Source organism: Amblyomma mixtum, chromosome 2, assembly GCF_055824585.1.
Source record: "Amblyomma mixtum isolate Tamu chromosome 2, ASM5582458v1, whole genome shotgun sequence".
Classification (NCBI taxonomy): domain Eukaryota; kingdom Metazoa; phylum Arthropoda; class Arachnida; order Ixodida; family Ixodidae; genus Amblyomma; species Amblyomma mixtum.
In genome coordinates this window covers 73,924,490-73,942,182 of record NC_143013.1, presented here as the reverse complement: position 1 = coordinate 73,942,182, position 17,693 = coordinate 73,924,490, and the positions used below count along the sequence as shown (strand labels likewise).

The 17,693-nt window shown below is 49.7% G+C and overlaps 1 protein-coding gene across 3 annotated transcripts in view; it reads left to right on the top strand.

Annotated features, from left to right (window-relative positions):
- The window catches only part of LOC149359750 (ubiquitin carboxyl-terminal hydrolase 15-like), a 48,166-nt gene that overhangs the window by 14,313 nt on the left and 16,160 nt on the right, over positions 1-17,693 (top strand). For 2 of the 3 annotated variants that reach the window (XR_016288800.1, XM_089571879.1), the window contains exons 10-17: positions 720-878; positions 2,544-2,768; positions 3,254-3,337; positions 4,221-4,312; positions 6,277-6,348; positions 6,669-6,797; positions 9,282-9,352; positions 11,815-12,071. Coding sequence is in view for 2 of the 3 variants with exons in the window: in XM_089571879.1 (XP_089428005.1) it covers positions 720-878; positions 2,544-2,768; positions 3,254-3,337; positions 4,221-4,312; positions 6,277-6,348; positions 6,669-6,797; positions 9,282-9,352; positions 11,815-12,071 (1,089 nt within the window). In the remaining variant the exon portion in view is untranslated. The remainder of the gene's footprint in view (positions 1-719; positions 879-2,543; positions 2,769-3,253; positions 3,338-4,220; positions 4,313-6,276; positions 6,349-6,668; positions 6,798-9,281; positions 9,353-11,814; positions 12,072-17,693) is intronic. The other variant, XM_089571880.1, reaches the window with a different exon arrangement.

Sequence of the window (17,693 nt, the reverse complement as noted above, 5' to 3'; positions counted from 1 at the left end):
CTTTATCCTTATCGACATCAGCATCAGCAGCTCCAGTTTTATGGCTGGCAAAGGGTCGGTTTCTGTCGTAGCGTGTTAGTTCATCGCAGATGTGGCTTCCTTGTGGTGCCGCCGAGCGTTGCTATTATAGCACGACGGACAAGCGCCCTAATAGCTACACGGCTGGTAATTAGATCTCATACACGGCAAGCGTGCGGCAGGCCGGAAATTCGATGTGGACGAGAAGTGTGGCAGTTGCGACTGCGGCATGCGTAAATTTTTTTATGCGACTCCTATCGCCGCGATTTTCGGGGTCTTAAGTCGGGAAGGTTTCCGGCTGATGAAGCTTTCCAAACAGATGTTTAAAGTGAGCATCCCTGAAAACTGTGTGCGGCTGTTCCACGCGATGTCGTTGTACGTGCTGTGGGTCCGCAGCATCTGCGACGGCAGCAGCACTAGTGAGGACTAGTAGTCAGTTCAGCAAAAACTTTGTTAAAATGAAGATTGTGGGGGTAGGGAGGCGTCGGCTTGCAATCGTGTAAATACAGTACTGATCACGGTGCCAAGTTCGGGGTGCGCCTATTATGCGTGGAAATAAAAAAATCTGATTTTCCGCGACCGAATTGGGGGTGCGCCTATTATGCGAGTAAATACGGTACTTGATAAGCGGAGACAGGCACACATGCATTTGGAAGGCCGATCAGTAAGTGTGGTGGTTTGGTCTTCTCCTTTCCATGCAGATGGCTGTCGGCCGGTTTGCCCCCCAGTTCTCCGGCTTCCAGCAGCAGGACTGCCAAGAGCTGATGGCTTTCCTCTTGGATGGCCTGCACGAGGACCTCAACCGGGTGATCAACAAGCCCTACATTGAGCTCAGGGACTACAACGGGCAGCCTGACGAGGTGAGGAGAGCATCTTCCAAAAGATAGAGACACAGTGCCTTTTGTGGTTTCCGTATGCCAGACAGTCACAACATGCCCTCTGCTTACCACATGGGAGTTTCGTCCTCTCACTCCTGTGATGTTCAAGGAGGGTACATTGAATTGTTCAGGCCAGCCTCATCCCAAGGCACTGCTAATACTGTTCAAGGGGTGCCTTGCAGATGGCCCAGGCCACATGCTCTTCTCTTTGTTGGCGTCTAGGTTGCATACTTCTGTGCAGCTGTCTGACCGTATTTGCCTTTCTCTTCCCCCTCTATTCTTTGGATCAAGGGATTGCAGCTTCAACATGCACACTTACTTAATTTTGCTGAACTGTGACGTTTCGGGCACACCAGAAGGAAATTATAAAACTGCTCTCAGCCAAGCACGCATCTGTCATGGTTGAAATGTCATCTTGCCTGTGTCGTGGCGCGTGTGTCCTTTTGGGGGCTAATTTTGCAGCCTCTTCTGCTGCTTCAGCCGGCAGAGTTTTGTGTCAAGATATTGGCCCTACTTTACACTTTCCTCTGCCAGCAAAATTGTCTTGGAGGAAATGGAAAGGCACTGCGAATGGAGTTGCACAGTTCTTCAAGTGGAACTACCACTACCATTGGGTCAGCGAAAAGCACTGCTGCCCTTAGGCTATGCTTTTCAGGTTAACCTCGCTGCTACTCTAAAGTTGTTGTTGTGACAGATAACACAGCAGCAGCTATGTTTTAGACATCACTTGTACATTTGTTTTTTTTTTGTGTGTGTGTGAAACTCCATCTCTTGCTGCCACCCATATCTGGCTGTTTTCAACTGTCATGAGAGTTGTGGCAGTTCCTTGCCGGTTGCTGCTACTTCATAGCAGGAAGGAGAGAGCCCGGAGTGCCTACTTAGGTCTACGGTGCTAGGGCTCTACCTGTGGGAAGGGAGTGCTTGGGCCGATTTTGGAGGTCATGTGGCTTGTTCAAAGGGATTTTTGGCTCCTCTGGTCATTTGTTGTGCACTTAACATTGAGGTGCTGGAAGTAGTAAGAGAATATGTCTATTTAGGGCAGGTAGTCACAGCTGATCCGGATCATGAGAGGGAAATAAGAAGAATAGGAATGGGGTGGAGCGCATATGGCAGGTTCTCTCAGATCATGAACGGTAGCTTACCAATATTCCTTAAGAGAAAAGTATACAACAGCTGTATCCTACCGGTACTCACCTATGGGGCAGAAACGTGGAGGCTAACAAAGAGGGTTCAGCTTAGGTTAAGGACAACGCAGCGAGCTATGAGAAGAAAAATGATGGGTGTAACGTTAAGAGATCGGAAGCGAGCGGAGTCGGTGAGAAAACAAATGCAGGTTAATGACATCCTAGTCGAAATCAAAATGAAGAAGTGGGCTTGGGCAGGGCATGTAATGCGAAAGCAAGATAACCGCTGGTCCTTAAGCTTAACAGAGTGGATTCCAAGAGAAGGCAAGCGTAGCAGGGGGCGGCAGAAAGTTAGGTGGGCGGATGAGATTAAGAAGTTTTTGGGGATACGGTGGCCGCAACTGGCGCAGGACAGGGTTAATTGGAGTGACATGGGAGAGGCCTTTGCCCTGCAGTGGGCGTAGTCAGGCTGATGATGTTGATGATGATGAAGTCGCTGTTTGGGGACCGCCCCCCGGTGCAGGAGGTGGCCCAGAAGGCGTGGGAGAACTACCAGAAGCGCAACAACTCCATAATCGTGGACATCTTTCACGGGCTGCTCAAGTCTACGCTGGTGTGTCCAGACTGCCACAAGCTGTCTGTGACCTTCGACCCCTTCTGCTACCTCTCCCTGCCCCTGCCCATCAAGAAGGAGAAGCCCCTTGAGCTGGTCCTGGTGCGAGCAGACCCGCTCGAGAAGCCGATCAAGGTGCGTGCTGCTCTCTCCTTTCGCTGTCTGCGTTGCTGCCTTCTGTGGCCAGGTGGAGACACTACAACACTGCTCCATACAGCGTCTGCATTGCCTCAAGGCGTAATGTATTCAGGGTATTTTACACTTTAATCAACTCTGATTGCCTACAGGAAGTCAATATAACGGCTAGAGTTTGTGGGGATAAGGGGGTGCACGTGGCAAAAGACTGTGAATGGGAAGGATATGGGAGAGGCCTTCGTTCTGCACCTGGCGTAGTTAGGTTCATGATGATGATGATTGTAGTAAAGTTTTACTTGTAACATTGTTTTTCTGGGCTTTGTAAACACTTTCACTGACACTTGAGAGCTCCTCCACATTCACAGCTTAGAATCAGGGGTGTGTAGACCATCCTGCATGCCTTTTGCTTGAGGATCTGAGTTTTTTTTTTTTTCTTCTGGGGTGGGCGCTCATTGTTTCGCGCATGCCCTTTGTTCTGTTCGCAGCTGAAGGTGACGGTAACCAAGATGAGCTCCATCCAGGACGTGTGCAACTCCATATCTCGGTTGATGGACATCCCAGCCGACAGGGTCAGTGACAGTGGATTCCATTCGTTCAGTGCACTGTAGGCCTGCAGCAATAATTAGTGAAGTGTAAATACCTAATTGGTGTGGGTGAAAGCAGGCAATTAGGTAAATTTAGTGAGAGGAGCGATGAGAGGAGGTGCGAGAGAGTTTGTACACAGTTGCCAAACTTGTGAACAGAGAGTGTGAGCTTCCTGCTGCATTAGGCTTTGCAAAGCACCTAGGGACAGCTGTCTTTCTGACAACCAGACAGCGCTAACAAGTGACTAAGCAAATTGGCATTTTATTTGCAGCTGAGAAACTTGACATTCGCACACCTCTATCAAAAGCTGGTTGCTTGTGCTTGCTACAACCATCACTGCATGATATAAACATGTTACCCCACTGCTGTGACTTGCTAGTGCGAGAACTTGCTGAAAACGCCCTTTGCTTACCGCATGGGAGCTGCATCCTTTCGCTCCTGTGATGTTCAAGGAGGGCACATTGACCCATTCAGGCCAGCCTCATCCCAAGGCACTGCGAATACTGTACAAGCAGCGCCTTGCAGAAGGCCAAGGCCACATGCTTTGCTGTCCACTGAATACTGTGTCCACTGCTCGTTGCCCGTATCACCTACATGTTAGGTGATAGGGGCTGAGACTCTCGGGCATAAGTAGGCGACCCAAACCAAAGTCGGGAAATAAATGTTCTCTCTCTCTCTTGTGTGTGTGCGTGAATGTGCACACGCAAGGCTTCATACTTGTGTGCAGCTTTCTAGCCGTATTTCTTTCTTTTTGAGAGCAAGGACTTTCTTTACGGTGTGCCATTGGTGCCTAGCCCTAGCCTTTACTTCCTACTTCCGATGGGGGGCTTGGCAGGTGTGGTGAGTGCTTTATCCTGTCCTTTTTAGCTCCTGGTCACAGAAGTTCACAACCATCGGTTTCTGCGGGTGCTCACCTTCGCTGACCAGGTGGAGTCACTTGACCGCAGTGACATCTTTGTGTGAGTGTCTTGACCTCTCCTCTTCTTTCTGGACACTTGCTTGAACACAGCAGTGGCTGCACCACTGTCGTAGCACATCGCGGCCTTAAATTCCTGCCTTCTCCTGTGGCTAATGAGAGTGCCAGGCAGTTAGGATGTGGAGTGGGTGCAGTGCTATGCATTGGTCCGGTGGTGCCACTTCTGTCTAGGCCTTACCTGTTAGGTACAACGTGCAAGGACAGATTTTTCAGCGGACAGAGAACTTGTTAACTCAACAACTGTCTCAGGTTAGGTTGGGTTCCTGGGAGTTTTTTTGGTTCTCCAAGCACTTAAATAAAATGTGTGCCTCAACCTAGACCTTTCATTTTTGCTGCTTTATTTCGGAAGTAATGATACTGTGATTGCTTACAGCAGGCTATTTCACTGTACAGCCAGTCATTGTTCATTGAATTTGGGCACTTATTGAGTGGCTCTACGTATGTGTGCTCCTTTTTGCATACATGTTAGACAGGAAGAGGCGTAATCCAAGACACGCTACGTTTCTCAGCACCTTTCGAAAGCCATTGGTGTTCCCCCAAGGCCAGGAAGGTTGGCAACTCCTGGCCTAAGGCCTACAGAATGCTGGTCATTGAGTTGTAGTTAATGTTAAGAGAGTTGAGATGCCAGTTTTTAAGGGTGCAAAAAGTAGGCTGAGGGCTTCCTGCGTGTGTACAAGGAAGCGTATACTTCGCCACTTCGGAGCCTGATTGCCGAGCTGCTGGTCTTGTTCTTTTTAGAAGGCATCTCACCATTCAGGCGTAGATCTCTCACTTCCACCTGCGTGGTCCTTCCTGTGAGCCAAAAACACGGGCTTATCGCAGGCTGCTCGTAATTTGGGGGGTGAAGACATCCTTACATGAGCGCCACTGCTTGTAAGGAGGCTCCACTACCACATCGCACCTTTGAAAGAGGCTGCGGAAGGAATTAATATTTTGTAGTAGTTCTGCTTCGATATTCTTGACAGTTGGCATGCATTACAGCATCATGGAATTGAGAAAAACCATCATTGGTGCTCAGTTTCTACTCAAAAGCAGATGACCATTGCCTATTTTTTTTCGTCACTTGAATATTGCTGTGGTGTGAAATGATCAATGATTCGACCTTCATATAATCTAGATGGTTCTTCGAGTCCCTTGAAATCCCAATTAATGTTGTTTTACTCTGTTAGGAAACCAGTGCATTATTTTCTTTTTTAATGATTACAACCAATTGGAGACCACTGGGTGGGTAAACATATCAGTGCCTTCCACCCATATTATATGTTATGCTTGCTTGTAGCAACATTTGCACAGAAAAAAAACGACTTCAAATACCACATTTAGCCTTAGATCGGGATAAGGCACGCTTTTGACAATTCAGACAAAAATTTCTGGTCACTTGAAGTTTGAATTAATATGAGTCTACTCTAGTCTGATCTTAAACTGTGCGGTAGTCAGCTTGATTGCCCATCAGAGCACATTGCTAGTGGCATCAGCAAGATGCATGACACGGTGCCGGCAAGCATGCCTCTCTCAGCATATACACCTGAGGTCAGCGTGTTAGGCTGCTGACAGTGTTGCAGAATTCATGCAGCACTTGGCAAGGCACGTGTGGAGGAAAGGTGGCACTGATATTTTCCCAGCTGTGACATCTTGTGAAGATCCCCACCTGTGGAAATAAAAACCATAACTACTGCTTAGCGTTGAACATTCTGAGGCGTATTTGTAAATACTGCTTGGATTTGCAGGGTTTTGACACTGTAGGTAGTTTTCAGAGTGGAAAAAAAAGGGGGAAAGAAAGACTCATGAATTTTTCTGCTGCATTAGATTTGAAACCCATATGTTGCATGTTTATACTCACTTGATGTCGATGGCTTGAGCACACGTGTCTTTGGCGCTGGTTTTCTGAACAGCACTGCAGTGTCTTAAAATTCCTTTTTCTCTCTCTCTCTCCTTTTCTCATTTCAGGTACGAGCTGTCGCACTCGTTGCACCCGGACAACTCCATGTTGGTCTTGCCCGTCTACATGCGGGAAAAGAGGTGAATCAATTCTGCCTCCACCTTTATTTTGTAAAGGCTGAGTTGTGCTGTGGCAATGAGAGACAATGCAGGATGTTTAGGACATTCTGAGCATGCAAAACAATCGTCGGGGTCAATAGCAAGAGGCGCAAAGCATTAGTAAGTTCCAGAGAAGCATTAATGGACCCCAGGAGCAGTCAAAAGTAATCCAAAGCCTTTGTCTGTTGGCTTGCATCGTATCGCTTCATGAAACCTATTCTCGCTAAACGTCACCATCCTTTTGAAACCTGTAGACTGTGTCGACATCTGGCTGACCCATGCTGTGGCCGTTTCGCTTGCAGCCTACAGTCTGCAACCAACAGCCGGAGTGCGCCCAACTACCACCTGTTCAGCTACCCCTTCTTCGTGTCCGTGCCCGCCAAGGACTGCACCTATGACATGCTGTACGAGCGAATCCTCAAGTGCCTCACGTGAGTGGCAGTGCCTCACTTACTTTGGATGACCAAGTCGCAGCACTTCCATGCTTCATGTCTGTCGGTTTCCGCGGGGTACATTATTGCAAAAGTATAATTCAGTATCGAGTAGTCCGTAGCAAAGGGTTTTTACGGAACTCTAAAAGGGAATGCTCAGTCCAGGAGGATTGAGTGATTAGTGCCCCAAGGTAGCAGAAGTGTCGTTTTTTTACCAGGGCCAGAGCTTGTAATGTAGTGCGCGAGTGGCTGATCACAGCAGCGTTTTGCCGCATGAGTACTCTGTTGCAGCATTGTCTGTATGTGTTAGGCTGCACCGTTGACAGGGCCCTCTGGCTTACCGCACGGAAGTGTCTGTGTCATCACCTCTGTGCTATAAAAGGAGGGCACATTGAATCCCACAGGCCGGCCTCATCCCAAGGCATTGTCCTTACTCTGGGGCTGCCTTGCAGAAGGTTTGCGCCACAGACAGCCGTTGCTGCTCAAAGTGCTGATGTGTGCTATCCCAGCATGTGTGCTATTTCATTTCGCTGACTCCATTTGCAACCCATTTGCGCATAACGTGCAACCACTTGCTTTCTGGGCAGGTGCCCAAGATTAGGCACCGAGAGAGGTGTCACCCACACAGGGCATCTGTTTCACCATTAGTGGCAGAAGGTTGGCTTGGATATTCTGCGCTGCAGTGAAATTGTGATGCTCATTACCCACTTTGTGGATTGGATGGATTTATGCTAGCCTGGCTGGTCTTTTGCTCTTTTGTGCCGCATGCATGAAGAAGTTGGGTGCGTTATGATGCATTGCTGCTGCAAGGGGGAAGAAAACCCTGTTACTCTGGGTGCATGTTAAGGGTAGACAGGGATGGCCGAGGGTTGACTTCAAATGCCCTTTTTGATTGGATTGTTCGGCCAGGAGTAGGTTACTTCTGGCTAATCCCATTTTGAGGCCTCCACTATACAATTTCCTGTTGGAACTAGCACAATGGTATAGTGTCACAAAGTGCGTGCATGCCTTTTCTTTCTTTTTTCTTTTCCGACCGAGGCGGCCACGGCTAGCCACAGCGCCGGTTGTTTGCGGGCATGTCGCGACGCAGCGGCGATGATTTTGCCTCCCCTCCCGCGTGGGCGGTTGACCCCTAGCGACGCTGGGGGTTCAAGGCTACGCCGCCCCCTCAGGATTATCACCGGGAAGCGAGTGCTTTCACGAGGTAGACGGGAAGCGGCCGGTGAATGCCCTAGCACCCGTCCCAACCCTGGGAAGTTAACATCGCTCCTCGTTAGGACCATACCTTTCCTTCGCGCCCCCTTCAGTTTCTTCATGTTTCTTCTCCCCCCTTCTCAACATCTGTAAATCGTTGGTGCATGGGGCCGAGAGGATTCGTTTGCTTTTGTTTGTTTGTTTTTTTTTGTTGTTTGTCACGGGAACGCGGTGGCGGGAAAATCACGACCGAGTTAGTTGGCTTGGAGATTTCGGTGCGTGCGGACGTGTGTGAGGTCAGCCAGGGCAGTGGTCGGCAAGCGAGCCTAGGCGGGTGTCTGACGCGTAGAACGCGGCGACGGCGGCCCCGAAAGACGCGTGACCCGTGGCCCAAGTTCGCCCGTATCCGCAACCCCCCATCAGCACCGCGCGCTTCCGCAGCCCAACGCTCCCTGCGACCGGACCTTGCCACTACGCAGCTAAGCCTCCGATTCTCACCACTCGCTTTGCTCTTTTCTTTGTTCTGTCGCTGTTCTCGTCCTATTCTTTTGTATATTGCTTTAATCGTGTAACCTTGTTGTATAGTTCTCGCCCTGTTGTTTTCCTTTTTCTTGTTAATAGTTTGTGTTTGTGTTCTGATTTTGTGCTTGTTGTTCGCATCGCGCCTGTGCATTACCGCTATTTTGCTTGGCTTGTTTCGTAACCGTTGTTCTTGTTCTTACCCGAGTAAAAGGGTTGCTAAGAAACTTGCCTGTATACCTCATCCCTCCGGTCAACGGCTAATCAGGCGTGGCCCCTATCGCCAGTCAGCAGTCTAACCTCATCTTCCGCATGCGGGGTGGAGAGGTTTGTCGCTCCTCCCCCTCCGAACTTACGGAGAGTGCAGCAGTGGGCAGGTTGGCCCGATTAATTATAACTTCGGCGCCAACCAAACATCAAGCCGCCCACCATATCTTGACATATAGATACAGAAGACAGAACCGCCAGTGCACATAATTTTGCGGACAGAGATGCATTGATGTGCCTATTGAAGGCATATCTACTTTTTGTCGGTATTGCTAACATTTGGAAAAGATATTGGAGGCACTGTGGTGACAAGCTGTCCTCTGAAACAGCCTCGTTTGGTTGCATTGCTTGTGCCAAAGGCAGACATTGTCCATACTGTTTGCTGTACTGGTAGTTTTGCCCAGAGGTGAAAATTCTTTGGCATTTTTGAATTTTGACCTGTTCTTGCTTTACTTCTCTGATTTGACAGTAGTATAACGCGCTGTTCTCTGTTGCGTGGTGCAGGAGGTATGTGACACCCCCCAAGCCTGGTGAGGAGTTGCGTGGCAGTGAAACCATGGAGGAGCAGAATGGAGGTGAGTTCCTGTGTGTTTGATTGGTCTGCTTTGATTGGCTTGATTGGTCTGCCCTGCGATGTCCCCATCACTGTTCAGCATGATGGCACGGTGTGGGAGCTAATGAATTTTTTTTGTCTTTTTTGTGTGTGTGTGATGCGACAGACGGGCCGATTAGAAAGGATTGGATGCTGTGCCGCCTGGTACAGTTTGTGGCAAGACAAAAATAAATTACGGCATTTTACGAGGTTATATTTGATGTAGTACCATGGCCTTCGAGGTAACAAATTTGGTGAACATTGACTTCTGAGGTCGTTTATACACGGCTAAAAATTAGAAGTTGTGATTATTTAAAAGTTAAAATCTGAGACATTAAAAGGTGAGGTCAGATTATTTCGCTGATAATTATTCGATTTGAATTTTACTATTCGCACGTACAATTGATCCTGGAAATTGACCTTGACTGGAATCTCAAACAAGTTCATTCGGTACATAGCCACACTCAAAGGAGCTAGCGTGCGCAGCTAGTAGACGTTCAAAGCTGCTAAGCCAACTTGGCTTTGCATAAACGTTACCATGGGAGTGCTGTTCAGAGAAGTGTCACTTACAAGGGTATGGTGCACCGTGTAATATATCGAATGTTCCACTGAATTAAAGTTTGGTAAAAGCAATAAGTACTACTATAGTCTTTCACAGGACTTTATTTAGATAATTTGGCTACTCGCTATAAACAAAAATTTGATATATCTGGGAGCGACTGTATGCCTAGTTTATGGTCTTGGTTACGCGAGACAAATGGGCAGCAGCGTTGCATGTGTTACATTCCGAGCTGTTTCATTGTTTTGAATTGGTAGCTCTAAAGACAGACCTTTGTGATGTGGTTCTAGTTGACAGGCAAGAGGAAGCAAAAAATGCATATTGGGACTTATCAGCATGCTTGTGTTTGTTTTTCTTTTGTTGTAAGCAAAACTCTCAGGAATAAAAAAAAGATTCCACAATGTAGGCAGTAAGTGTAAGATACACACGTGCATTCGATATATATTTCAGAGCCTTCCAGACGTGTGAAAAAACATTTAAAGGATTGGATTGGTCTTTAGGTTTTAATTTCTTAAAGTGAATTGGTCTACGAGGGATACTGTAGTGGAGGGCTCCTGACTAATTTCATAAGGATTAAAAAAGAAATCTGTTTCCAACAACCTGTTGTGTGACACCTTGAGGACCCAAGTTAGAGCACCTGTTGCAGTTGGTCAGCAGTTGTAACCTCTTTCACAGTCAGCAGTGCTGTTTTGGCTCATAAAAGTGTGTTAAAGGGTCAGTCTACTGAATTTTTTTGGCTATATTTTCTTTGCAGCAACCGATAGCTCATTACTCAAATTACTGTTTAGCCAGGTGTGGTGCCAAGAAGTGCGCAGAACATTTTAAAACAGAATTTATTGATGTGGGAACACATATGTATGAGGTGGTAGTCTCATCTGGCAACCATCTGGATTTCCGCCGCGCGGCGACAAACATGGCGGCGCCCGTCGAAGCCGGACCTCTCGCTTCGGACTGAATTCTCGTTATTGCTGCCTTTTTCAGTGCATTCACTGGCCATAAATGGGGCGCCGGTCTTTCGCTTTGTCTCATCTCGCCCATAAGAAAACGTATAAGGGATAAATTTGCTTTATTTTAATAATTAGAGTGACGATTCTGCCGCTTTAAGGCTTAAGTGGAGAGTCGGTTTGTTTACAGCATTGGTTCCCATCCTGACAACCAGATGGCGCCACTATAGGCCGAGTTTATTTTTGCGTCTCTGCTAGCATACGCTGAACTAAAAGTGGGAATGTGCCTGCGTTTAGCGTACGTATGACTATAAATATTCATGTGATTTACAGAAAAAGCGAGCGGTACGCCTTCTACAGTTTACTAGAACAAAACGTACGTTTCTCTGACATTGGGGCATACAAATGGTACGTAGTATATTCACTTATGCTTCTACAAAAAAAGACTACCACCTGCACCAACAAAATGAACGTTTGGGGTCGCCACCATGCATTTTTACGCAACTTTTAACGCTGAAATAAAATAAATTCCTGCCTAAACAGGGAGCAGATCCCTCGTTATTGATGTTATAGGGTGCCAACTACCAGAATATGCCATTATTTATACACTCATCTCGGTGAGTAGACTGACCCTTTAAACATACTGGCATCAGTCAAATGCCAGTGCTATTGGGTGTTGGTGCACCAGCTTCAAACTGGAAGGCTTAGCGAAGGTCTTACAGTATTTTCTTTGAGGCTAGACTTTTTTGGTGAGCACGTGGTGCACCGTGTGTTGGCATCCTTGTGTTCTGGTGCAGTAGTATTGTTGTGCACTATTGACTTCTTGATGCGAGCGGTAACCCCTTGTGCACATGTTTCGGCTGCTCCCATCCCACCGTCCCTTTTTTTTTTTCCGTCTGCTCCACACATGTGCGGTGCCCTGTTTGGGGGGGAAATAAAAAGCAGACCTGCACAACGGCGAGGACGAGCTGTTTGCGGATGCAGACGAGGACATGGCCAACGACGCGGCTGACGCAGCCCCCAAGGACGGCAAGCGGCGGCGGCTCTTCACTCTGCAGTGCATCAACGAGAACAGCTCGCTCAACCTGGGCGACCTGGTGGACAACGGCCAGCCCCTGAAGCTGGGGCCCCGCACCTACCTGGGCGCTGACTGGCTGCCCAGTGTGCGCAGCAACTACTTCAGCGAGAGCAAAGCCGAGGTGAATACCTGCTCAGACCTCTCGCTGCTACCATCCCTCGCTTTTACTGGTGACTGCCAGCTTTAGGGAGCTCGATTCAAGTGGTGGAGTTGACCATCCTCCAAAGCCTGGTGATGAGGAAAGGGAAGGAAAGTTGTTCGTGCTGCAGGAGGTCTTGTTTAGGCAGCCCTCCACTACAGCGCCCCTCTCTGTCTTTTTTTTTCTTTCGCTTCTTTCCTCCCTTCCTTCCCTTTCCGTCTTTCCCTTTCCTCATGGCGCAGTTGAGGTGTCCACCAGAAAGTGAAACAGGCGCTGCATCTTTACTTTTGTCATGACCAGTTCTCAGTGTGTGCCCATGAACATGCCCATCGCAACCTTGGCAACCTTGTTCTCGGACCATATTAGTCCAGCTCTCATCACTACATTCATACCGAAGTGGGATGAGAAAGAGTCCGTCTTTCAGTTGCACTCCTTGCTGTTGGGAAATTTTGGAAGTGTGGCAGTGTTGGTGACGCTTTGTGCAGCTCGGGGACCATTGCATGTAACCTGCATCTGTTGGCCAGAAAGGCAGTTGCACCAGTGTGTTTGTCAAATCGCTCGGTTAATCTTTGCTCACTGCTTAATTGTAGTGGATTCTTGATGATAACAATAATCATTGGTACGAATTCTTAAAATTTCCTGTCTAGAGTGCATTGCATTCAAAGTGCAGAACAGGTATTCTGAACACACTACCGTATTTACTCGATTCTAAGCACCCCTTTTTTCACGATCGCAATGCCCAAAGTGAGAGGGGGTGCTTAGATTCGAAAAATCTAAACTGACCCCCCCAGGCCCCTCTTTTCGCGGCGAAATCTCGATGAAACGGGGGCGAAAAAAAACATTTTATTTAGGAAACATTCAAAAGAAAAATACCTGCAGACAGTTCTGTGCCCGCCATCTGTCTTGTAGTGTCGGAACGCAGCAACACAAAAAGCGCGCCGGCCTCGCCCGCTTATCTGTTTTTTCAGCAGCCTCTGCTCCTGCGGGCGAACGCATTTGTTGCTGCGACGCCCGTCTTATCTTTTCTCTTTATCTTTCCTCTGATCTTTTAACTCTCCTCTATCTGCACGTGGCAGCGGTGGTGACTCGGCTCGAACCAGTCAGAAACATATTTATCTGACTCAACGTTTCGATCGTTGAGTCAGATAAATATGTTTCCTTTAATGAAGCATATACTTCGCTATATACTCCTTCAAGCAGTCAAGTGCTTCATGCTCTCGCAACCTATGTATATATATATATATTGTAGCGTGCAACGCCAAAAAGAACACCCGCGCAGAGACGAAAAACCTGCGGCGGTCCCCTAGTGGTTCGAGCGCGCGCGAGAGAGCCAACTAACTTCTTCCTCTTCTAGCGCATGCGCTACTTCTGTCTCTTCTTCGAATGCATGTAGCACTGCCCTCCTCTTCTGCAGCATCGACACGATGCGGCTGGGAGTGAAAAGTCAGCGAAAGGGTAGAACACAGCTGCAGTGGACCGCAGTTCAGTCAGGTAGCCGGTCGTGGTAAGGCTTCATGCGAACAACGTGTACGACTTCAGTTCGGTGCGACCGGCGCGATGAACAAGCTGTCGGGGCGGGAGCAACTGCATAAGTCACATCACTGATGCGGCGCACTACTTCGTAAGGGCCGAAGTATCGGCGCAGCAGCTTTTCAGAGAGCCCGCGGCGACGAACAGGTATCCAAATCCACACAAGGTCGCCGGGAGCATAACTGACGAAACGGCGTCCACAGTTGTACTTAGTGGCGTCAGCCTCCTGTTGACGGTGGATGCGCAGGCGGGCCAGTTGACGCGCTTCCTCTGCACGCTGAACGAAGGTATCTACGTCGATGTCAGCGTCAGAGTCGCAGTAAGGGTCGACGGGCAACATAGTGATGCGGGTAGACGACGACGACAAAGAGTGATGGCACGAGTGAGAAGAGTAGAAGACGACAACGAAGTTCGGACTGTGTTCTCGGTGCCGCTCGCAGCTGTTCTTGTCTATTTGTAAATATCTGTAAATATATTCTTTCCCGCAACATATTTGGTGGAGGTGCGGATTTCCCCTACGTCTACCAACGACGGAGCTCCGCAGCGGCCGCCAGTTGCCTTCACTCATCATGACCCACGACGCCGCCCAGCAAACCTCAGCCCCGGCCATGACATCACTCGTTCTTTCTCCCCCTCGTGACCCTGGGACATTTTCTGGTACCGACAACACTGACGTCGACGACTGGATCAACATGTACGAGCGAGTGAGTACCTACAACCGCTGGGATCCGACCCTTATGCTCGCAAATGTCATATTCTATCTAAAAGACACCGCCCGGGTCTGGTATGAGACACACGAAGACCATCTCACCAGCTGGGACGTGTGCAAAGAGAAACTCCGCGAATTGTTTGGACGGCCGCTCGGTCGAACGCTTGCCGCTAAGAAGGACCTCGCCTCCCGAGCTCAAACATCTACGGAGTCCTATGTGTCGTACATTCAAGATGTGCTGGCCCTCTGTCACAAAGCTGACGCCAACATGCCCGAGTCTGACAAAGTCGGCCACGTGTTGAAGGGAATCGCCGACGATGCCTTCAACTTGCTCGTATACAAGAGCTGCACTACAGTCGACGGAATTATTAAGGAATGTCGACGCTTCGAGGAAGCCAAAAGCAGGCGTATTAGCCAGCCGTACACACGCCTCCCCAACACGGCTGCGACTTCTTCATGTGAAGACCTGCGACACCGGGCAACTCCAGCGCCCCCAGAAAATGTGACCCGCATCATCCGACGCGAGCTCGAAGCTATGTCCCCTGCCCCCCTGCATCTACATGATGGCGACACCCGCTTACCTACCATCTCTCTGGTACAAGCTGTCGTCCGCCAAGAGCTTGCCAACCTTGGTTTCCAGCCCGTCAGTCCTGTACGGTCTTCACCACCACCCGAAATCACTGCGATTGCTCCTGGACAACCTTCGTACTTCACTCCACGTCGCCGAAACCCTAACGACTGGCGGACAACCGACGACAGGCCCATTTGTTTCCATTGCCACCGCATTGGCCACATCTCCCGCCACTGTCGAAATTATTGGTCCCGTCGCAGCACATACCGTCCTCTCAGCTCCCACCGCGACGACGAACAGCCCAGCCACTACACGCCCCCTCCAGCTCAGCACAGTGCTACAGTCGACGGCCAGATTCCCCGCTCCAGCCGCTCCCCGTCCCCCCTGCGTCGCCAGTCTCGTTCGCCCCAACGCCGTCGCTCCTCTCCTGGCCCCTACGGACGCTCGCAAGCGGAAAACTAGACGCTGCAGTGTCTGGAGGTGATGCTGCAGTACAGCCCCAGTCCCAAAATCCTCGATTAGCCCTTTGCGCACACCATAATTTGCTCGCCATTCATGTCGATGGAGTGCCTGTGAGAGCTCTTATCGATACAGGCGCGCACGTATCCGTCATGAGTTCAGCCCTACGACTCCGCCTCCGAAAAGTACTGACCCCTGCACCCAAAGCCGTTCTCCGCGTTGCCGACGGCGGAACTGCTCATGTTGTTGGACTATGCACAGCCCGTGTGACCATATCCGGCCGCCATACATCCGTTCTGTTCTCTGTTCTGGACCAGTGCCCTCATGAAGTCATTCTTGGCCTCGACTTCCTGTCTGAGCATTCAGCCCTCATTGACTGCGCCACTAATGTTGTTCAGCTTGACCTTCCTCTTTCTGCTGAGTCGCCGTCCCCAGTTATCCACCGTCTATGTGCTGTCGACTTTGTCCGTCTACCGCCTCAAGCCGCAACTTACATTTCTTTCTCATCTGTTCCCCCTGTACCTGATGGTCACTACGTAGTCACTCCGGAACTTGACGTGTGGAAGCGCAGCATTGCGCTTCCACACATTGTATTTACAATGTCGGCCAACCGAGCGTGCCTTCCGGTCCTGAACTTCGGTTCATCCATCCAACCGCTCCCTCAAGGCATCTCACTCGCCACGCTGTGCCCTGCTGCCGAATGTGTGATATCAGTGGTGGACAGCTGCTTACCTTCCACTCAGCAATGCCGGTTGCCTGCGGCCCCATCAACAGCGAACCCAACGGACGACTACGCAGACATGATCGCTTCTGACCTACCGCCGATGCAAGCTCGCGATCTTAGGTGCCTCTTATCTTTCCGCGACATCTTCGACTTTGATAGCCGTGTTTTGGCTCGGACCTCTGTGGTGACGCATCACATAAACACCGGTGATTCCGCTCCTCTCCGCAGACGTCCGTACCGAGTGTCCAGCGCCGAACGCACCGTCATAAATCAAGAGGTGGACAAGATGCTCGCAAAAGACATCATCGAGCCCTCGTCAAGTCCTTGGGCTTCACCAGTCGTCCTGGTGAAAAAGAAGGATGGCAGCTGGCGCTTCTGCGTTGATTATCGGCACCTCAACCGCATCACAAAAAAAAGACGTATATCCACTCCCAAGGATCGATGATGCCTTAGATTGCCTCCACGGCGCCAAATATTTCTCTTCAATTGATCTTCGATCGGGGTACTGGCAAATTGCCGTTGATGAAAAAGACCGCGAGAAGACCGCCTTCGTGACGCCTGATGGCTTATACCAGTTTAAAGTCATGCCGTTCGGCCTCTGTAACGCCCCGGCTACCTTCGAACGAATGATGGACTCCCTTCTTCGTGGCTTTAAATGGTCCACCTGCCTCTGTTACCTAGACGATGTTGTGGTTTTCTCGCCTACTTTTGCCACGCACCTCGAGCGCCTCTCCAGTATTCTGACAGTGTTTCGTAACGCCGGACTTCAGCTGAACTCATCGAAATGCAAGTTCGGTCGCCGCCAACTCACTATTCTCGGACACCTCGTTGACGCTTCTGGTGTACGCCCAGATCCCATCAAAATTCAAGCTGTGAAGGACTTTCCTCTTCCAAGGTCGTCGAAAGATGTGCGCAGCTTTGTCGGCTTGTGCTCATATTTTCGCCGTTTTATCAAAGATTTCGCCGGCATCGCTCGTCCCCTCACCGATCTTCTGAAGAATGACACGCCCTTTATCTGGGGCCCTGCTCAACAGAACTCATTTTCCTCCCTCGTCCATTTGCTGACCACTCCGCCCATCTTAGCACATTTTGACCCGTCGTCTCCCACTGAGGTTCGCACCGACGCCTCCGGATATGGCATCGGCGCCGTCCTAGCCCAACGTCAACAGGGTCAAGATCGAGTCATCGCTTATGCCAGCCGCCTACTTTCAGCCGCAGAGCAAAATTACACCATTACTGAGCGCGAGTGTCTTGCCCTTGTCTGGGCAGTAGCTAAATTCAGACCCTACCTGTTCGGCCGTTCATTCGCTGTTGTCACTGATCACCACGCTCTCTGTTGGTTGTCTTCACTAAAAGATCCCACCGGTCGCCTTGGTCGCTGGGCATTGCGCCTCCAAGAATACTCATACTCCGTCGTGTACAAGTCAGGGCGCCATCACCAGGACGCTGACTGCTTATCCCGATACCCTGTGGAACCACCTGACCTAGAGGACGCTGAGACCCTGCCCTGCCTCTTAGCTATCTCCGATCTTGCTGATATTGCCAACGAACAGCGTCACGACTCATCTTTACGACCTATCTTTGATGGCATCCGTTCTGCAAACCGATCTC